Source organism: Pan paniscus, chromosome 10, assembly GCF_029289425.2.
Source record: "Pan paniscus chromosome 10, NHGRI_mPanPan1-v2.0_pri, whole genome shotgun sequence".
Classification (NCBI taxonomy): Eukaryota; Metazoa; Chordata; class Mammalia; order Primates; family Hominidae; genus Pan; species Pan paniscus.
Genome location: NC_073259.2, coordinates 6381451 through 6402097, shown reverse-complemented (window position 1 = coordinate 6402097; position 20647 = coordinate 6381451). Strand labels below are relative to the sequence as shown.

General features: G+C 40.7%; 1 protein-coding gene across 42 annotated transcripts in view; it reads right to left on the bottom strand.

Moving 5' to 3' along the window:
* Positions 1-20647, bottom strand: part of WNK1 (WNK lysine deficient protein kinase 1) — a 161835-nt gene that overhangs the window by 6925 nt on the left and 134263 nt on the right. For 17 of the 42 annotated variants that reach the window (XM_034935104.3, XM_034935107.3, XM_034935116.3 and 14 more), the window contains 11 exons: positions 20297-20419; positions 18456-19891; positions 17234-17317; positions 15312-15395; positions 14017-14077; positions 9898-9971; positions 7811-8472; positions 6886-7088; positions 3845-4039; positions 2862-2954; positions 35-76 (listed from right to left, as the gene is read on the bottom strand). In XM_034935104.3, coding sequence (XP_034790995.2) covers positions 35-76; positions 2862-2954; positions 3845-4039; positions 6886-7088; positions 7811-8472; positions 9898-9971; positions 14017-14077; positions 15312-15395; positions 17234-17317; positions 18456-19891; positions 20297-20419 — 3057 coding nt within the window. The remainder of the gene's footprint in view (positions 1-34; positions 77-2861; positions 2955-3844; positions 4040-6885; positions 7089-7810; positions 8473-9897; positions 9972-14016; positions 14078-15311; positions 15396-17233; positions 17318-18455; positions 19892-20296; positions 20420-20647) is intronic. The other 25 variants (XM_034935115.3, XM_034935117.3, XM_034935120.3 and 22 more) reach the window with 5 other exon arrangements.

Below are 20647 nucleotides of genomic sequence, written 5' to 3'. Positions count from 1 at the left end.
ATCAAGGACCAAAAATAACAGAAAAGATAATTACTACAGAGCTGGTTGCAAGGACAGACTTTTTTCACCATCTTCCCTGAAGCACAAAGAGAGAAGCAATGTGTTAAAGAAACATCAGTGTAAAATATTTAGAATCTCCAAACAGCACACAAACGCCCAGCAAGAGAAAGCAGGAGGGGAGACAGATAGGTAGGACCTGGTAGCCCTTGAACAGATATAGTTCTACAGAATGTTTCGAACTGGCTGTTAGCCTTAACATGATTATCTGATGGGCTGTGTTACCTGGCTGACAGATGCGGAGTTTCTACACCCAATCTTTGTATCTAAAGGAGTAATGCCCTGCACTGAGGTTCTGGAATCGGCGAGGAACTCCAGTCTCTCAGGTCTCACTGCTTGAATTTCAAATACCCAAGCAGCGTTTCCACTGATCCTGTCCCACTTCCTGGTTCTCCAGCTGGGCTGTTAAAAAGCACTCAATTAAATGCATTAGCAACCCCACCACAGTAGACGGATAGTATCACTGTTAACAGTTTTAAGTTCATTTAAATTGGCTATCATATTTCCACATCCCACATATATATACTAACCCCTTCCCTTCCAGAATAGTTTTTAAAAGTACGTGGAAAACAAGCAACCTCTGAACATAAATATAGCAGTAAGCCAAGCCGTGCTTCCAAACCATTATCTATTTTGAGAGCATAGAATAATACATCTCAAGCTAGTAAGGTGCCCTACTCTTTCAAGTACCTGTTTCCTTTCCATATTTCAAGTCTGTCTCTTGGGATTTGTTCACCAGGCTTACATGATGTATCCTGATGTGACTTCAAAGGATGTAGGGCCTTTCGTTTTGCACCCAAAGGGAAGTGACAAGATTCAATATTTCTGACCACTTTCACTTGAACAACAGGGGTAATACCACCTACCTTTAAAAGTGGGATGAGAATTTATGGAATTTAATTAAAGTGGTATTTGTCACATTATATTTCAGAAACAGAAGCTTTGGTTCTCTTTCTTCCCTCTCAGACACTTCAGGCTGTAGACCATAGGCCTGACATGTCACATTCTACTTCAAAAACACCCCCCTTGCAACTTTCTAGGTGGACATGCAAATTAAATGCTTATTCAACTGTCAAAGTGCTAATATGCACAGTCCAGGAAAGTCTGACCAGAAAAATTATTGATCTGAGTCCTCAAAAAAAAAAATCACACAAGCCTGGAAAACGATCGAATTGGGTAATGCCTTCCACCCGCTTCTTTGTTAAATAGCCTGGGACTAGTGCATGTGGGGAAAGTCAGTAAAGACTGCCTCTCAAGTACAGCTAACCCATTACTAATACAGGTACGAATAATAGGGGTGCTGGAAGGAGCCAATCCATTTCTAATGCAGGTAAAAATAACAGGGGTATGTGTGAGGGAAATGGCAGTTAAATGTGTTATGTGCTTCGCTTTAAATCTAGTCGCTACAGAGAACAAAGGGAGGTGTAAATTCTTCCCACTGTGAAGAGGCCCAAGGGCCTCTGACCCATACTCAGAAACAGTGATGGCCTGAGCACATGCATGTAAAAAGCACTTCAATAATCACATCAGAAGTTTGAGGCCTTAACAGAGAAGATCTTTATTCAAATTATAACAAAGGTTTTTCTACTTGAACTATGTTTTTGTTTGTTTTAAACTGTTCTTCAACGAACCGTTATTGACTACCTATTCTGTGCCAGGTAGGCACCGACTCATCAGAGAGAAACCATGAGTGCTTTTCAAGTGCCACCTGTTTCTCTGTACATGATCTTAGCTTGATTTGTACGATGGCCCTAGGACACTGGCATCATCTTCATTTCACATATGGGGAAGATGGGGTGACTTGCTATTGTGCCTTGTTTTTAAGTAGAAAGCTGCAAAATCCCAGAAATCATGTTAGAAGGAGAATTTTCACTTGCAGATGCTGGGCTTTGATCTTTATTAGACTAAGTGCTTTATCGGAATAACCAAACTAAAAACCGCTTTTGATTTTATGGGGTTAGAGGACAGTAGTGGTGGAATGATCCAGTGAAGAGATTCTAGCATCTTTTCAACTGGTAGATGCTTAGGCTTAATAGAGAAGAAAAATAAGATTTCAATCTACTCTGACAAAGAATGGAAAAAAATGGTACATAATTTTTACCTGCTGCCAGGATCTAAGAGCATCATTGGTCAAAATGCTTTCTGTCATTTTGTTTCTTTTTTTTGAGATAGAGTCTCACTCTGTCGCTCAGGCTGGGGTGCAGTGGTGCAATCATGGTTCACTGCAGTCTCAACCTCCTGGTCTTAAGGTGGTAATCCTCCCGCCTCAGCCTCCTGGGCAGCTGGGACTATAGGTGCACACCACCACGCCAGGCTAACTTTTTTTTTTTTTAGAGATGGGGTATCACCATGTTGCCCAGGGTTGGTCTCAAGCTCCTGGCCTCAAGCAATCTTCCCGCCTCGGCCTCCCAAAGTGCTGGGATTACAGGTGTAAGCCACCGTGTCTGGCTGATTTCTCTCATTTCTAATGCTAGGGCAGACAGACAGCACTATGACTGTGGAGTTCAGTCTTCATTATTCTAAATGACCCAGCAATCTACTGCCTAGATACCATATCCACTCTCTGTCACAGATCCAGAAGCACTTCTACCAGAAAGTTACATTGAAATTTGTAGATAACTTGTTATTTTGACATTTTTTATCATAATTAATGTGGGGGCCCAAACTTCTGAGGGTAACAGTAATTCAGCCAAGCCACCGAGTAGATGATATACAAAAAGAGACAAATGAAAATGGACTGCGTGAAACATCAGATCCAAGCAGCAGAAACACAAGGACAAGGAAGGAGTAAAGGTGTTACACACAAAGAGCCAAGCAGGGCGTACTCAGAAATCGGGTCCTCCTGCCACCAGGTTTGAATGTCACCTGTTCAGATGCACAGTTAAACTTCGCACAGCCTGTGAGAGGGGAAAAACAGGGTAGAACAGAGAGAGGAGAAGAGACAGAACACAACTACAAGATGTTAGAAACTTGAGGCTGGAGTGGTGAAATGCACTAAGATGGCACACAGAAGAACAAGCTTCTGGGGGAAGGTCAGATATGTAAGAGATGAAATATTAGGTCTTAATTCTACCCATCTGCAAAATGCAGAAGCTTTTCTTAGTTGGAATAATGCTAGCTAGTTTGCCCTCCTTACCAATCAAGTGCATTCTTCCTGTGAAGAGACTAATCTCTAATTTCTGTGAAACTGTGGCAAAGGCACATAAGCCAGTACCTATATTTTTTTCATTCTTCTCACCCAGATGCCCAAGTCTTTTCAATTCTTGTTCCAATATGACTAAAAGCTCTTTCCTCTGCGGGAATTTTTTCAGCAATCATTAATAAACAGAGCTATATTTGGAAAGTAGATTATGGATAAAAAACTGAATTGTAAGGTTATTCATTTTAGTATGCCACTCCCATACTTAAAAGTAATAAAATTCTACAATGGCTAAGAAAATGTATTAGCTTTCAGAAACTGCTAAAACACCTTAGAATTTCATCCAGGAAATCTCAGCCTAATATTAAAGTGTAAGTTCCAAATCCCAAATGAGCAAGTCATATAGGCCACACAGATGTAACTTTTCACTGTAATTCCTTGAAAAAAAGTAATTTCACCTAATGGGAGCAGCGAGCCCACCGATTCTCATTATCACTCCACTTCCCTTTTCACCCAGATTCTTCAGTGTACAACACACAGGCTGTGTTCTGGTCAGCTAGTCTCCCAACCCGCCTTAACAGGCTTTTGTCCCAGGTATGGCAACATCTCCATTTTATTGTTTTTGGATGATGACGGTTGCTTTATTACCTTGACCTGGAGCAGAAAGGCTTGGTACTGAAATGGCACCATCACTGGTGAAGGCTGAATAGAGGTTGTCACTGGAGGGAGATGGCTTAAGGGGCTGTAACAGCTGATTCTGCCCGGACTCTGGGATGTTGCCAGGAGGGTGGAGGGTCTGCTGGGGGTGCAAGACTGAAGCTGCACTCTGACCAGACAGGTTACCTGCCAAAAGACAAAGTGGCATGAGGAAACATGTCCAGCTCTTCCCATGTACTCATCAGGCACTGTTCTTATACATTTGGTTTGTTCCACTGAGTGATGAATGATGGGTCAAAAGCTACAAACTGATGAGAAGAACAAAGTCCTCACTAACGGGAGAAGTGAGGAATGACACTAAGAATCAATAGATAGGCTGGGTGTTGTGGCTCACGCCTATAATCCCAGCACTTTGGGAGGCCAAGGTGGGCGGATCACCTGAGGTCAGGAGTTCGAGACCAGCCTGGCTAACATGATGAAACCCTGTCTCTACTAAAAATACAAAAATTAGCCAGGCGTGGTGGAGGGTGCCTGTAATCCCAGCTACTCAGGAGGCTGAGGAAGGAGAATTGCTTGAACCCAGAGGCAGAGGCTGCAGTGAGCCGACATCATGCCACTGCACTCAAAAAAAAAAAAAGAAAAGAATCCATAGGTATTAGGGCCATATGTACTACTCCAGAAGCTTTTTAGCTTTAGAAAACCTAGATGGGCCACATGTCTGAGCAGAGTAAGAAGACCAGAGTACGTAGTGGATACCCAGATTCCATTCTGCAATTCCATGATTGCTTTTTTTTTTTACCCTATTAGAAAATGTGTTGAATCATTATACAAAAAGGTTTGCTAGGCAGTCTCTGCTTAGACTTTCCTATAAACATGCATCAGAGCAAATACAAAAGAGGTGTCCAAAAATGATGGAGATCACTACAGACCAATGGGTGTTTAAAATTATTTTTGGTAGGTTGCTTTCAATAGGTCGGTTGTCCTAAAATTGACTCTCTGTTCCCCGGTTCCCAGTTGAATTCAAGTCCACTCAAAAAGTATGTCAAAATTGGGATTAGAATTTGATTAGGATCATAGCTGGGCATAGTGGCTCATGCCTGTAATCCGCACTTTGGGAGGCTGAGGCGGGCGGATCACCTGAGGCCAGAAGTTTGAGACCAGTCTGGCCAACATAGTGCAACTAAAAATACAAAAATACGAAAATTAGCCAGGTGTTCTTATACATTTGGTTTGGGATTACACGCTTGTAATCCCAGCTACTTGGGAGGCTGAGGCATGAGAATTGCTTGAACCTGGGAGTTGGAGGTTGAGCCACTGCCGATTCTGCCTCAAAAAACAAACAAACAAACAAAAAAAACAAAAAAGATCTGATTTGGATCAGATCAGAAATTAGCTGATTTCTCTTACAATCACATCTCTACTAATGGGCTGCATGAACTGGCCCTAATGTGCTACATTTGGATATCTGTGAACCCTTCCAGAGAATGGAACTGCTAAGAAGTTTGCAACTGCTTTTTAACATATTTTAACCTTCTTTTACTTTTCAACTAATTGTGTTAACACTACCATAATTTCACGAAAGGATTAGAAACTATCTATCCCAATTAAAATATAGTCCAGGGCCGGGCACGGTGGCTCACGCCTGTAATCCCAGCACTTTGGGAGGCCAAGGCGGGTGGATCACCTGAGCCAGGAGTTTGAGAGCAGCCTGGCCAACATAGTGAAACCCCATCTCTACTAAAAATACAAAAATTAGCCAGGCATGGTGACGTGTGCCTGTAATCCCAGCTACTATGCGGGGCTGAGGCAGGAGGATCACTTGAAACTGGGAGGTGGAGAATGCAGTGAGCCGAGATGGTGCCACTGCACTCCAGCCTGGGCAACAGAGCGGGATTCCGTCTCGAAAAAAAATTCAAAGTTAGCAGGGCATGGTAGTGTGTGCCTGTAATCCCAGCTACCCAGGAAGCTAAGGTAGGAGGACCACCTGAGCCTAGGAGTTTGAGGCTGTTGTGTTGTGTGCTATGATCACACCACTGCACTCCAGTCTGGGCAACAGAGTGAGGCCCTGTCTCTTAAAATAAATAAATAAATAAATGTGTGTGTGTGTATATATATATATATATATATACACACACACACACACACACACACTACATTACAAAAGAGTATCACTTAACTATTTCTTTGATTTTAATGACTAGCAAGTTCTTCTTCTTTTTTTTTTTTTTTTTGAGACACAGTCTCGCTCTGTTGCTGAGGATGGAGTGCAGTGGTGCAATCTCAGCTCACTGCAAGCTCCGCCTCCCGGGCTCATGCCATTCTCCTGCCTCAGCCTCCCGAGTAGCTGGGACTATAGGCGCCTGCCACCACGCCCACCTAATTTTTTTATTTTTAGTAGAGACAGGGTTTCACTGTGTTAGTCAGGATGGTCTTGATCTCCTGACCTCGTGATCTGCCTGCCTCAGCCTCCCAAAGTTCTGGGATTACAGGCGTGAACCACCATGCCTGACCAATGACTAGCAAGTTCTTTAACCCAATATAAATGAAATAAAAACCTTAATCAAGAAGTTACCACTTAGACATACACACAAATATCTATATGACGATTACATTCATCTAAGTTGCAATTATGACTAAGTCATCCATTAAAACAAAGAATCTACCCAAGTTTTACTAAACAGAGAATAATGTATTTTCTTCCAACTGCCCAAGAGTTTGGTTAAATGTGAGTTATATGAGTTAACAGGCAAAGCTAAATGTCTATCCTTAAGAATAACTATAAATAAAGATTACCAGTAGATAGCAATATGGATTACAATGGAATAAGCCATTGTATTCCCTAAGTCTACTTCTATAGACTCAAAAAGAGGTACAATAAATGTAAGTACAGCAGTCAAGGAAGCAAAAATATCAGGAGAGCCAAATTCCTTTGAAATTTAACGAAAACAACAAATGTTCAGCAGGTCACATACAGTTGGAGACAGAAACAAAAGATAGGACAGCTGTGGCTGACCTAGTCCAGGGCTTTTTACCTGAAAGCTGGGGGCTTTTATTCCCCAAGGAACTGCTTCGACTAGATTTGCTGCCTTTGCTTTTAGTGGGTCGTCGTCTTCTCCCTGAAAGGGGAGCAGCTGGGGGAATAATAACAGCAGGGGGCACCTTGCCCAGTTTGGTATACAAAGATTCAATTTCATGCTTCTGGCGACTCTGCAGGTCCTGAATCTCTTTGAGATGTCTGTGAAAGATAACCAAACATAATTCAAAATACCATAATCCTCTTCATTCAAACAAGAATTAACAGCATATTCCTAAACCTGCTTTCAAGTATGTAGTAGTTATTAATGAACCTTTTCCCCAAATGTACTACCACGAGATTCTAGTTTGTCAACTCACCTTGCTGGCCTGCGTTACCCAAGCCATGTTCCAACAAGCTCCTAGCCAACAACAAATGGTTCATAATGTTTTAGGAGAAAAACATTTCCTGACTTTTGAGGCCATGCGCACAATAGCTGAATTTGCTACTCTGACCCAATCTGCCAAACAAAACGTGCCAACATAATCATACATCCCAGTGCCAGATTCATTTAGTGGACTAATAAATAAAGAGCAGTTAATAGTGATACAATATGCTATTAATAAAAATAATAATACAATACAGTAACAATAATACAGTAATAATATAGTAACAATGAAGAAGTTCTAGAACTAGAAATGCTATGGGTCTGTATGAGTGCAAGAGAAGCTGCCTGTGCCTGTGAGTGGTTGGGAATCGTGTGTGTGTGTGTGTGTGTGTGTGTGGTGGGGTGGGGAGGTATGGGGTGGGGCTTCTGTGGCACTGTCTCTTTAAAAGAAATGAGACATTAGCATATTGTGGTGAAAAATATTATTAATCTTGGCCCTAGGATCTAGGTCTGAAAACCTTATCTGACATTCTTTCACAAGAGAAAATATACTTACTTATCTCGTAGTCGTCGCAGCTCTAACTTTAAGTCTTCATCTTCGATATCTGACTCATTGTCGCTACTCATGTAAGAGGAGTTAAATGAATTACTAAGGCTTTGACTTAGATTCTGGCTAGGAAGGCTCTTTGAGCTCAGCTGATGGGGGGAGTGTGGACTACCGGAACCATCATCCACATCCCTACTTAAAAAAGCGGCCTCCGGGTCAGAAGACGGCCCATTTAGATGTGAAGGCTCTGACAGTTCAGGCTTTTCTTTCTTTGGTATCACAGCAGGAAGAACAGCTTGTTCCAAATCCATAAAAGGAGGAGATGCCACTGGTCCTTCTTTCTTTGTGTCAGTGATCTTGTCCTCAGTTTTTGATACAGAGAAACGACCCACTTTGTTTGCTGTAGTTGTCACCTGAAAACGTCCAACCTTGGTAGGCTGCCCAGTGTCTGACTTTGCCTCTGAGGCAGTAGTTTTGTGGGCACTCTCTGGCACATCTGAAGAGATACCAGGGATGGTTATCCCATTCGGCTCTGGTTTCACCAAGGTACTCTCTGGACTACTACTTGATAGCACTGAGGACTCTGAAGTGCTGGATTCAAAATGAACAGACTTTGCATCTTCTGACTTATTTTTACCCTCTTTCTGGGCATCGTCTGAAGCAACTGAAACCTGATAAAAAAAAGGACAAAGATTAAAAACTTAAGTTCTCAATATCCAATTTCTATCACAGACAATTTTAAAAAGGAAAAAAAAGAATCACTTTATTTCCCTGTCAAAGAGTAGGCTGATTATCTCTTTACATAGTGCCTCCATCTTTGACTAGGAAGAAAAATTGAATACCATCATAGAGAACACATGGGTACTGAGATGCAGATTCTGTGTGGCTGGCTACGCTTATAAAGTAAATAATTTACTTTCGTATTTGATGTCATACACAGAATTCAGATTTATGTCTTAGTCAACATATAAATAACAAAAGCTCAGGGCCAGGCATAGTGGCTCATGCCTGTAATCCCAGCATTTTGGGAGGCTGAAGCAGGTGGATCACGTGAGGTCAGGAGTTTCAGATCAGCCTGACCAACATGGTGAAACCCTGTCTCTACTAAAAATACAAAAATTAGCCAGGCATGGTAGCGTGTGCCTGTAATCCCAGCTACTTGGGAGGCTGAGGCAGGAGAATCACTTAAACCCGGGAGGCAGAGGCTGCAGTGGGCTGAGATCATGCCACTGCATTCCAGCCTGGGTGACAGAGTGAGACTCCGTCTCAAAAAAAAATAAATAAAAATAAATAAATAAAAGTAAATAAATAAATTAGCAAGGCATTGTAGAATTTTTAGGGTTGCCTGTGAATAAGAAAAACTACAAGGTAAATGTTAAATGCCTGCTATGCCTCAAGAATCAACACAACTAACTGGTAACTAAAAAAGAGGATCCAGATCCTTGTTCTGGTTTGTCCATGTATTTACAAATACAAACTCAGCCCACCTATAAACGCTCAGGACCTGTTTACAAATGAGAAAAATATCACCTACTCTCCCCAGCCAGAAAATGCTCACATGTTGGACAAGCTGGTAAAATAAAGTGATATGGTATCATGTGTTTTAATTTAAAGAATTAATCTTAGGACAATTATTTTAAACGTGGAAAACATTTTTATACACAAAGATGTTTGCTGTTACTTAACTCATTATGTTGGAAAAATGAGAAATGACGATAGAGACTGGTTAGGTAAACCAATTACTGGATGGGAAAAAAAAGCTGTAACATTTGGAACAGGAGAAATGGTAGTCAATTTTAGATAAACACTTGTACAGAAAACAAGGAGTGGAAGGAAATACACCCCAAAAAGTCATCTTGGGAGGTGGGTGGATAGATAGTACGACTATCTACCGTGTCTCTACTGTTCTAAGTATTTCTATATTTTATTTAGTATATATTACTTTTATTAGGAAAATGCTAAAAAGAGCTATAAAGTACTATGTGACAGAAATCACTAGACTGGCAATTGTGTCCCAAATAGGTAGGCAGTAATTTTATTATATAGACAACTCCTCCAAAGGAAAGAATCAAGGCAACACAAGGTGACTGTCTTACCTGAAATCGTCCCATCTTAAAAACACCAGCTCCTGAACTAGTTGCTAGGACAGGGCCTTCTTTGACTTGAGAAACTGAAACAAATACATGGATGAGGAAAACATAAGTGTCTCTTTCCAGTTAACTTCTTTTCCCTTTAGCTAGAAATACAGCAAAATCAAACTACACATGAGGAAAGCTGTTAGAGGCAAAGAGAACTTCCTCATCTCCTCCCTCCATGAGGCTTTGTCCAACAGGGGAAAGAGTTATTGTTTGCTCTACTACTAGATACCAACTACAACATTAACATATACTATAAAAACAAAGGTTAACAGGCTTTAAAAACTCAATGACTCATTCTTTAATTCAGATATATAAGTAAGTGAAATGAAGGATGAGATTTTACTGAGGACATTAAGGACCCATCTTTATTTTATTGAGATAGAGTTTTGCTCTGTTGGCCAGGCTGGAGTGCAGTGGTGCGATCTCAGCTCATTGCAACCTCCACCTACTGGGTTCAGGTGATCCTCCTGCCTCAGCCTCCTGAGTAGCTGGGATTACAGGCGTGTGCCACCACACCCGGCTAATTTTTGTATTTTTAGTAGAGACGGAGTTTCACCATGTTGTCCAGGCTGGTCTTGAACTCCTGACCTCAGGTAATATGCCTGCCTCAGCCTCCCAAAGTGCTGGGATTACAGGTGTGAATCACCATGTCCAGCCAAGATCCATTGTTAAATGAAAACCAGCTAATTTTATTTTCTCAATGTAACACTGGCAAATTCTAGAATAGGATAGTACAGTTCTCAGAATTATTATTATTATTATTTGAGACGGAGTCTCACTCTGTTGCCCAGGTTGCAGTGCAGTGGTGCGATCTTGGCTCATTGCAAGCTACACCTCCCGGGTTCATGCCATTCTCCTGCCTCAGCCTCTCGAGTAGCTGGGACCACAGGTGCCCACCACCACACCCGACTAATTTTTTGTATTTTTAGTAGAGACGGGGTTTCACCGTGTTAGTCAGGATGGTCTCGATCTCCTGACCTCGTGATCTGCCCGCCTCAGCCTCCCAAAGTGCTGGGATTACAGGCGTGAGCCATTGCACCCAGCCCTCAGAATTATTTAGTTTTGGGCAATTTAAAAACCTTTCCGGGGAACAATGCTTTGAGTTTCTTTCTAGAGATATATTTATTTTATACAGCTAGTAGAACATTGAGCGATTTTCATGTTTTCATGTAATTCTATATCTTTGAGATCATTCCATATCAATGCCTCATTCTTTTTAATGATTGCATAGTGTCATACCCTATGTATATACCATATATATATTTCATATTTAATCAGGCTTCTACTGATGAGCATTTAAATTATTCAGAATTTCTTTTCTTTTTTCCCTGAGACAGGGTCTCACTCTGTCACCCAGGCTGGAGTACAGTGATGCCATCACAGCTCACCACAATCTCGACTTCCCAGGCTCAGGTGATCCTTCCTCCTCAGCCTCCAGGGAAGCTAGAACAACAGGTGCATACCACCACATCCGGCTAATTTTTAAAATTTCTTGCAGAGATGGGGGTCTCACTATATTGCCCACGCTGGTCTCGAAATCCTGGGCTCAAGCAATCCACCTGCTTTGGCCTCCCAAAGTGCTGGAATTAGAGGTGTGAGCCACCATGCCCGGCCCAGAATTTCTTGCTATTTTAGAAATAAATATTCTCTTATAGATCTGTACAATAAATATATCACAATGAAAGTGCTGAATTATTTCCATTTAAGACTGTAGTAGACATCACTATTATAAATTGATCCCCCCAGAGGCTGTACCAAGTCACTGGTGGCTATTAGACCCCTGAATTTACCAATGAGAGGTGAGAATTGCTATCACTTGTAGCCTTACTTTGTATTTCTATCATTATGGACGTTAAATATTTTCATGTCTAAGTTTCCTTTTCTGTTATCTTTTGATTGTTTTTTGGTTCATGTTGAATTTTAGGAACTCCTTGTACTAGCAAAACGAGTTCTTTTTGTGATATGACTACACATACCCCTCCCCCTCCCACAAATATATATATATTTCCCCAGTTTTTCATTTATATTTGCAATCAGTGGCACTTTTCTTCCATGAAGAAAATTTTATATCTATTACTACTTGCTTCTGGATTAGACATTGAACTTAACACCTCTATTAAACTTATCTGAGAACTCCAAACTGATCCATGGACCAAATTCAGCCTACTGCCTGTTTTTGTAAATAAATTCTATTGAAACACAAACTCATTTATTTATGTATTGTCCATTGCTACTTGTGAGATCTGAGTAAGTTGCAAGAGACTATATGGTCTAGAAAGCCTAAAATTTGTACCATCTTGCCCTTTACAGAAAAAGAGTTTGTCAACCCTGCTTTAGATAGTTGAAAAAAATCCCCTTGGGACGGGGGAGGGATAGCATTAGGATATATACCTAATGCTAAATGACGAGTTAATGGGTGCAGCACACCAACATGGCACATGTATACATATGTAACAAACCTGCACGTTGTGCACATGTACCCTAAAACTTAAAAGTAATTTAATAATAATAAAATTAAAAAAAAAAAAAAGATTTCCAAGCCACACACACACAAAAAAGTTAGTTATAATGTGGGATCTGAAATAATAGTAATAAGATATTCATAACTGTGGCCATTAAAATCCATTGACCTATAAATTTTTTTGTTCATGCATGAATTTTTTTTTTGAGACAGGGTCTCACTCTGCCACCCAGGCTGGAGTGCAGTGGCAAAACCATAGCTCACTGTAGCCTGGAACTCCTGGGCTCAGGCAATCCTCTCGTCTCAGCCTCCCGATTAGCTAGGACTACAGGCATACACCACCACAGCTGGCTAAATTTTTGTCTATAGTGAAAAAGGAAAATAATGTCTTAGTTTTACTGTAAAATAGTGTTGCCCTCATAGGCACCCCAAAAGGGTCCTCAGCCCACACTCCAAGAACTGATGCCTTAATACTATGCAATTCTCAAGTTGTTATTACTAATAAATTAAAAAACTAAAAAAAAAAAAAGAAAAAATCCCCTTATGATTTCATATAGTACTATTTTATGATGTAATATTTCATCTTTGGCCCACGTGGACTTTACTTATGTCTAGGCTAGTGATCCACCTTTGCTTTTTTCCAGATGGCTTTCAAGTTGTTCTAAACCACTTATAAAAATATTCCATCTTTCAGCCAGGCGTGGTGGCTCACGCCTGTAATCCCAGCACTCTGGGAGGCCGAGGCGGGCAGATCACCTGAGGTCAGGAGTTTGCGACCAGCCTGACCAACATGGAGAAACCTTGTCTCTACTAAAAATACAAAATTATCCAGGTGTGGTGGTGCATGCCTGTAATCCCAGATACTTGGGAGGCTGAGGCAGGAAAATCGCTTGAACCTGGGAGGTGGAGGTTGCAATAAGTCGAGATGATGCCACTGCACTCCAGCCTGGGCAACAAGAGCAAACTCCACTTCAAAAAAAAAGAAATATTCCATCTTCCAATGATTTGAAAAGCTACCTTTTTCATATTCTACATTCTCTTTTTATTGGTAGTAATCTTTATTATTTTCATTGTACATACTTGATACTCTACATATGTTGATAATCTACATTCCCCTTTCATTTTTCCATTTCTAGACTATTCTAATGATTTGCAAATCACTTTTAAAATGAGAGCCAATTGAGAATATAATTGCCTTGAAAATAAAAATGTTTAAATTGATTAACTGAAATCTTAAATTTGTATTTCCATACAAATATATGTCCAGACTATTCAAGCTTCTATCCCTATATATCCAGTGTCACAAAAGCTAAGAGGTTATCAGTAAATTTACTTTTCTAAATACGGTATGCTTTAATTTCCTAATCTCTAATAGCAAGGATCTGGCATAGCTAATAATGAAGGGTCTTATCATTACCTCCTGTATAACCTTTCCTCTGACAAATAATAACAGAACAGATTTATTAATTTGCTAATCTTTCAAGCTTTAGATATTACTACCAATGCTCCTCAGTTATCAAATACATGGAAATGTGTCTTTGAAACAGTAAACCTCCTGAATCAACTACAGGTAGGGCTGGAATTAGTAACATAAAAGGAGGAAGGATGTTTCTCACCATCCTTCTGAGGCTGTGCTCCTGCTTCTGTAATTGCTGCTGGAGCCACCACGGACACAGGCTGTAAAACATACACAGACAGACACCACAAATCTTTAGCTTCAGTCACTCAAACTTTTGCCTCATTGCCTTTCCTATGGTCTTTGTAAAAGGGCAGAATGACAGTATATGTGATGAAACACTTATGTCTGAGAAAATTTTATCTTCTTTTCCTTTTTCTTTTAAAGTCTAAAAGTCTGATGTAAAGAAAGGCACCTTTTAGGGCCAGGCATGGTGGCTCACACCTGTAATCCCAGCATTTTGGGAGGTCAAGGTGGGCAGATCATTTGAGGTCAGGAGTTCGAGGCCAGCCTGGCCAACATGGCGAAACCCCGTCTCTAATAAAAACACAAAAATTAGCCGGGTGTGGTGGCGGGCACCTGTAATCCCAGCTACTCGGGAGGCTGAGGTAGAAGAATCACTTGAACCTGGGAGGCGGTGGTTGCAGTGAGCCAAGATCGTGCCACTGCACTACAGCCTGGGTAACAGCGCAAGACTCTTGTCTCAAAAAAAAAAAAAAAAAAAAAAGGTACATTTTGAAAGAATGAATTTCTACTCTTAATTCTTGATTGCTTTCTTAATTTTTCTCATAGGATGCTTAAGGGTATAACTTGGATATTCACAGAAAAACAGTTTCAATCAAAACATTATTATTATTTTTGAGACGGAGTCTCGCTCTGTCGCACAGGCTGGACTGCAGTGGTGCAATCTTGGCTCACTGCAAGCTCTGCCTCCTGGGTTTTACGCCATTGTCCTGCCTCAGCCTCCCGAGTAGCTGGGACTACAGGCGTGCACCACCACACCTGGATAATTTTTTGTATTTTTAGTAGAGATGGGGTTTCACCGTGTTAGCCAGGACAGTCTCGATCTCCTGACCTTGTGATCCGCCCTCCTCGGCCTCCCCAAGTGCTGGGATTACAGGCGTGAGCCACTGCACCTGGCCCAAAACATTATTTTATCTGACAAAATTTAGCCTCCTCTAAAACAAAAATACGAAATCCATAGAATTGATCTATGGCACAATCTGACCAGACGTACAACTAAAAAAGCACCTTTCAAATAAAATCTTTTCCATAGTGATACTCCTGAGTCAGCATGAATCTTTCATTAATCAGTCTCATTTCTTTTGGCTAGAATAAGCAGGAACTCTGAATACATGTTAAAGGTATTAATAATGGTTTAGGTTACAGTTTGTGTCCCAGGCATATAATATATTAGGGTTATGAGTAGATTTTATCAAGATTTTCAAAACTTACACCAACCGCAGAAGTCACTGTGATAATCTCTGGACTAAGTGTTCTTCTCAATTGAGCATCAAGATCCTCTAGAGGTTGCTGGGACTGAATGAAAACAATCACAGTAAATACAGTTCCTTGGCACCTTCAGAGTCACGATATATAGCCAATTTAGATAGGACACACTGTTTTATGCTTTATATTGGCACAACATGACATTTGTCTTTATGGAACATACAAAACTATACTCAAATTTAGTATACTGCTTTGATTATTTTGCCAGTTTCTCAAGATTGTATGTCAGATTCTCAAGGCTCAGAGTAGTTCATGTTTTTGCAGTTTAAGAGAAGTCTTATTACATTCTATGTTTGATGTTACTCAAAATGGTAGAAAGAGTTATTTATTTGTGCGATCTTTAAAATATATTGTGAAAAATGTACAAAGATCTACTGGTAGATTCACTATGTCTCATGTTCCCTCTCTTCTTTCTCAGTTTTATGCATCTTTCTGGGAAGGTGCCCCTATGAATAAAAGATGGCATTAACATATTCTGTCACTATCACAGGGTATCATTTTCTTCTTCTTTCTTACATGTATACTTCTTCCCTACAGATGGTGGCAGGAAGGTCTGGGTATTCCATCCTGTTAACCATTCCATCCACCGCAAGCACACAGCTTCCTTCTACCCTTCCACAGTCTAATCCTACATCTGTCTTGGCTTCTATCAATCTATTCTTGCACAGTCTTTGCTTAGGCCTTTCCCTCTATCTAGGCACTAGCTATTTACCCTTACCCCTCCACATGTCTCACTTGCTATTTTTCGTCACACTTTATACTCCCTTAGAAATCTGAATCCATGTTTTTAAATGGGAAAATAAGTTTAAAACTAATTTTCTAACTCCTGATTTACGGACTTTCACAATGCACTTTCCCCCAAATGTGGTGGCTGATGGAGTGCTTTCTCTGTTGGGGTTTTTACTTCATTGTGGCAAGTTCCTCAAATAGTGTTCCCCTGTACATTGGGACCAAAGAAATAGGGATAAATTCCAACTCAGCTTCTCAAGTAAGCAATTTACCATGTTTTTCTTATTTCTTATATATGATTCAAAAATAAATTCCTAATTTAGTTTAAAAGTTTACTGGCTTGTCTCATGTCAGAAGATTTTTCCTGGTCACAACAGATTCACAATTAGTACTTTTCTTATGGAAATTCAACAAATGTGTTGGCGGTGGGCTGGGGTGGGAAAGAGAAATAATAAATATTACAGGTAATTCTGTCCACCACTGCACTCCAGTGAGCAGAACTGACTGTGAGATGGGAATCTCAAGTTCATGAGGCTGGTCTCAGTTCCTCCATGAGTGATCTCATAATGTTAGCATCTCACTGAGCTCGGTGGCTTTTATTTTAAGAGACAGCACACATAGTTTTCATGAAACATCACCCCTATACCTACCTATAAGTAAGCTAATTCCTTCATTAGGTGGCTAGTGAAAGAAATGATCAATATTCAAGAAGAGACTGGTTGCTCTGGACTCGCGGAAAAAGTTTCTCAGTTGCCATATTGTGCTTCTCCTTTCTAGGGCACTCTCAAAGTTAATTTTCATTATATATGCAATTTCGCTATTCTACAGAAGTGTGAATGATAAAGGGAGCTATATGGGTCTGGCAAAATGTTTGCTTTGCTGTTTTCTTCCTTCATAAGATATAAAAAAAAAATTAGTATCAAGTGTTTTTGGATAACCGGAAGCAACATTACAAACAAAAGAGCTATGAAGCTTCTTACTTAAGTAGGAACTGGGTCATTGGTTGTAACGTTTTAAAAGAAAGGTGTTACTAAGTCAAAGCCAAATAGGCAAAAGCCAAGACCACGTAGTGGAGAACTTCAGCAAGCTTTGTCAAAGAAAGTAGGGCACAGGAAGAAATTTGTCAAGTCTTGAGGCACCTGGGTTAGAGAAGGTCCTGGAAAAGGTGGCAGCTGCTCGCTGGGTAGAGTACCTGCTGGAAGTTCAGTACCCACTGGCAGCACCTACAGACAACAAAGGGAAAATCAAGTCCGTCAGACGCTAAATATAAAGACTGTGTACTGAAGAGCAAATCAACTAATTTGAATGCACAAACATAAGAATAAAATATATATAGTTAAGACATGTTTATCACTGAGGTTACTCTCTGGTATCTGTCTTCAAAAAAGGGTGTGACAACCAATGATGTTATTATAGGGGTTACTATGATATACCTATAAAATGAATAGTAAAATACAGTAAAAAGTTGTCCCCTAGGGAGAACAGAACAAAGGCTATATGTACATAAGTGGCAGCGTCCAGATGTTCTTGAGCTACTTATTTGGTACAGTATGTATCAGACTTTTGCCATGTAAAACAAGATTTTCTGAGAAAAGAAAACAGTAACTGGTTAAGAAATAACCAATAGGCAGGTCTGATAACAAAAGGCATCAGAAATCTAATACTATTATCAAGAATTTCTATTTTATCTGAGTGAAGATTCTGCATTATCCTACTACAAAAAGAACCTCACATCAATGGCAATGCAGAAAGAGGCTGAAGCATACAATACAGTAGACATAACACAGCCTTGTTATTTGGAGAAGGTGGCAGAACAAGAGGAAATCCACCACAGCATAATTAGATAATAAATTTTAGTTACTTCAGTCCTAGGATTAGATTATTTATTTCTCCTCTGTATCAATTTCCTTACTAACTTCCAATTTTTTATAACCCCCAAACTGTACAACTGTGGAATCTACAACAAAACCAAAAATTTGCTTCATTCTCACTGAAACAAAGATTATGAACTGCTGTTATTTACGTACATTTTGCTGACAGATGCATTTAGCGCCCTTTTGGAATACAGACTTCTTCAGTTTGTACCAATTCAGAAGAAATACCTGTATTTTACCCGATAATTATACAATCTTGGAAAACTGTGCAGCATAATTAACCCCAAAATCCTGCCACACTTGAAAAAAAAAATCTCATGTTAATTGTAGACATACCCTCAAACTGCTGTCAATTTAATAAATACTATAAGCCAGGTACCTTTATAACTATGTTTCTAACTTACAAGGCTGAAGTGAAAAATGTACTCATTAGGGAGAAAAAAAAACTGATCATATTTATCTAATTATTTTATAACAATAATTTTACCGGAGCCTTAGTTAGAGGTGGCTTGGAGGGAGCAGTTCCAGGTTTCACTCCTGATGTAGTAGTGCTGACTGGGGTAGAAACTTGCCCAGGTGTGACCACTGGTGTAACTGGCAAAGCAACTGTTCCTAGTGGTAAATTGGTTGGTGGTAAGCAAGTACTTGTGGTAGAAGTCAGGAGTTTGCTTGGTGCAACAGCAGTAGTTGGGATGCCTGGTGTGACAGTGCTCTCTATGACTAGTGAGGTCTCCAGTGAGACAGAGGCATGCTGAGCTCCAGAGGAGCTGTGTTCACTGAAGAGAGACCGCAGCTTTTCTTCTAGAGTCTTTATGTCATCAATTCCAGGAGCTTTGGGTTGTGTATCAGAATCTATTTCAGGACAATGAGTATGGGGCTGGTTGGGAAGCAAAGCTGGTTGAGGCTGACTATGAATTAGTGTCTGCTGTACAGCAGGCACATTGGCAACAGGCTGTACCAAGGGTGGGATACTAGGTACTTGGGGTAATAAAGGTGTAGAAGTAGGACCTGCTGCTTGGGGAAGAATAGGAGTAGAAGCTATCACTGATGGAATGACCAAAGGATGCAGCCCACCAGGCTGAGAAATAGAACTAGACACTCCTGCTCCAGGAGAGGAAGAGGAAGATGGTGCAGAGAGGGAGAAAGCCAATCCAGTTGTACTGCTATGAGATGTCTTATCTAGTGAGTGTGCGCTAACTACCACGGTTTCAGCTAAAGTAGGAGGAGAAGTACTGCTGCTAAGCTGAATGGACAGCTGTGAAGCTGTGCTTGGGAATGAAGTGGTGGTAGAAACTGATGTTAATGTGGCTCCCACAGTAGTGCTGCCTGCTGCCTGCTGAGATACTACAGCTGGAGGCTTAGGACCTGGGGTAGCAGTACTGCCCCCTGCAGAGGCTGAAGTTGCTGAAACTGTTACTGAAGGATACAGTGCTGTACTAGAAACAACGCTCTCAGATGTGGATGTGGGGACTTGAAGTGACGGGGATGTAGTAGATATTGAGACAACTGCAGGTACTGTGATACTTGAAACTACGCTGGAAAGTACTGGTGATTCAGACACAGGTGGTATGGGGAGACCACCTGAAGTTACCACACCTGTGCTGGAGGCAACTCCAGCAATCCCCTCTTCAGTGGGCCCTGTAACCTCAGACTGAATTACTGATGTGGAAATGTCATTAGGAGGGCTGCTTGTTGCAGGGACTGGTGCTGTGGCTGCTGCTGTGGTTGGGACTCCAGCAATGCTACTTAAGAAAGGAGGTACTACTGGAAATGTTGGTCCTGTATGACTAAAGTTTGGAGGTGCTGTATTGGGTCCTTCTGTCATTTGGGCACGTCTAAGTTCAGAAAAGGCCTGTTGTAGACTAAGGGATGATGCAGAGTGAGACAAGTTCATTCCAGGGCTCTGAGCTGTAGAGGCAGCAACTGCAAAGGAATACAAAAAGATAAGAATCAGCCGATTTTAAAAGGATGGATTCAAAAGATTGTCTGCTAGCCTAAGTCAGCTCCTATAAATATCTGTTTCTGATAAAAAATATGGAGTAATCTTAAAACATAGACAACAGTACTAAGTGCAGAAATAAACACATACTACAATATCTATTATACAGGCTATATCTTGGTATGGCCATGCTTCTTGGCTTTTTCTGTAATTCTCTGTATTCTTCATCTATTTCCCTCTCCCATATGTTTATCTGTTGGTTATAACTTCAGTTTTCTATTCTTTTTTATTATCTGTGTCATCATAAATTACTGCTTTATGATTAAGCTTTCAACATAGCAGAGGCACTGTAGAATTTACATAACAATGTGGCAGAATCAATCCCTTACCTGTATCTGTTATTTCACTGGGGAAAACTTTTGATTCTCGTAATCGGCTTTCTGGCACAGGACTCACTATAAACCGCCTTCCCGCAGAATGAACAACTTGAGTTAAAGAACTGGTAGGAATGCCTGGTCAAAAACAAACAAACAAACGTAACTTAATAGCATTATTATTATAAATATTGTTAGACTTCATTATTGGCACACACAACTGCTTTTTGAGGCACAGTCTCACTCTGTCACCCAGGCTGGAGTGCAGTGGCGCGATCTCAGCTCACTGCAACCTCCGCCTCCTGGGTTCAAGCAATTCTCGTGCCTCAGCCTCCTGAGTAGCTGGGACTACAGAAGCCTGCCACC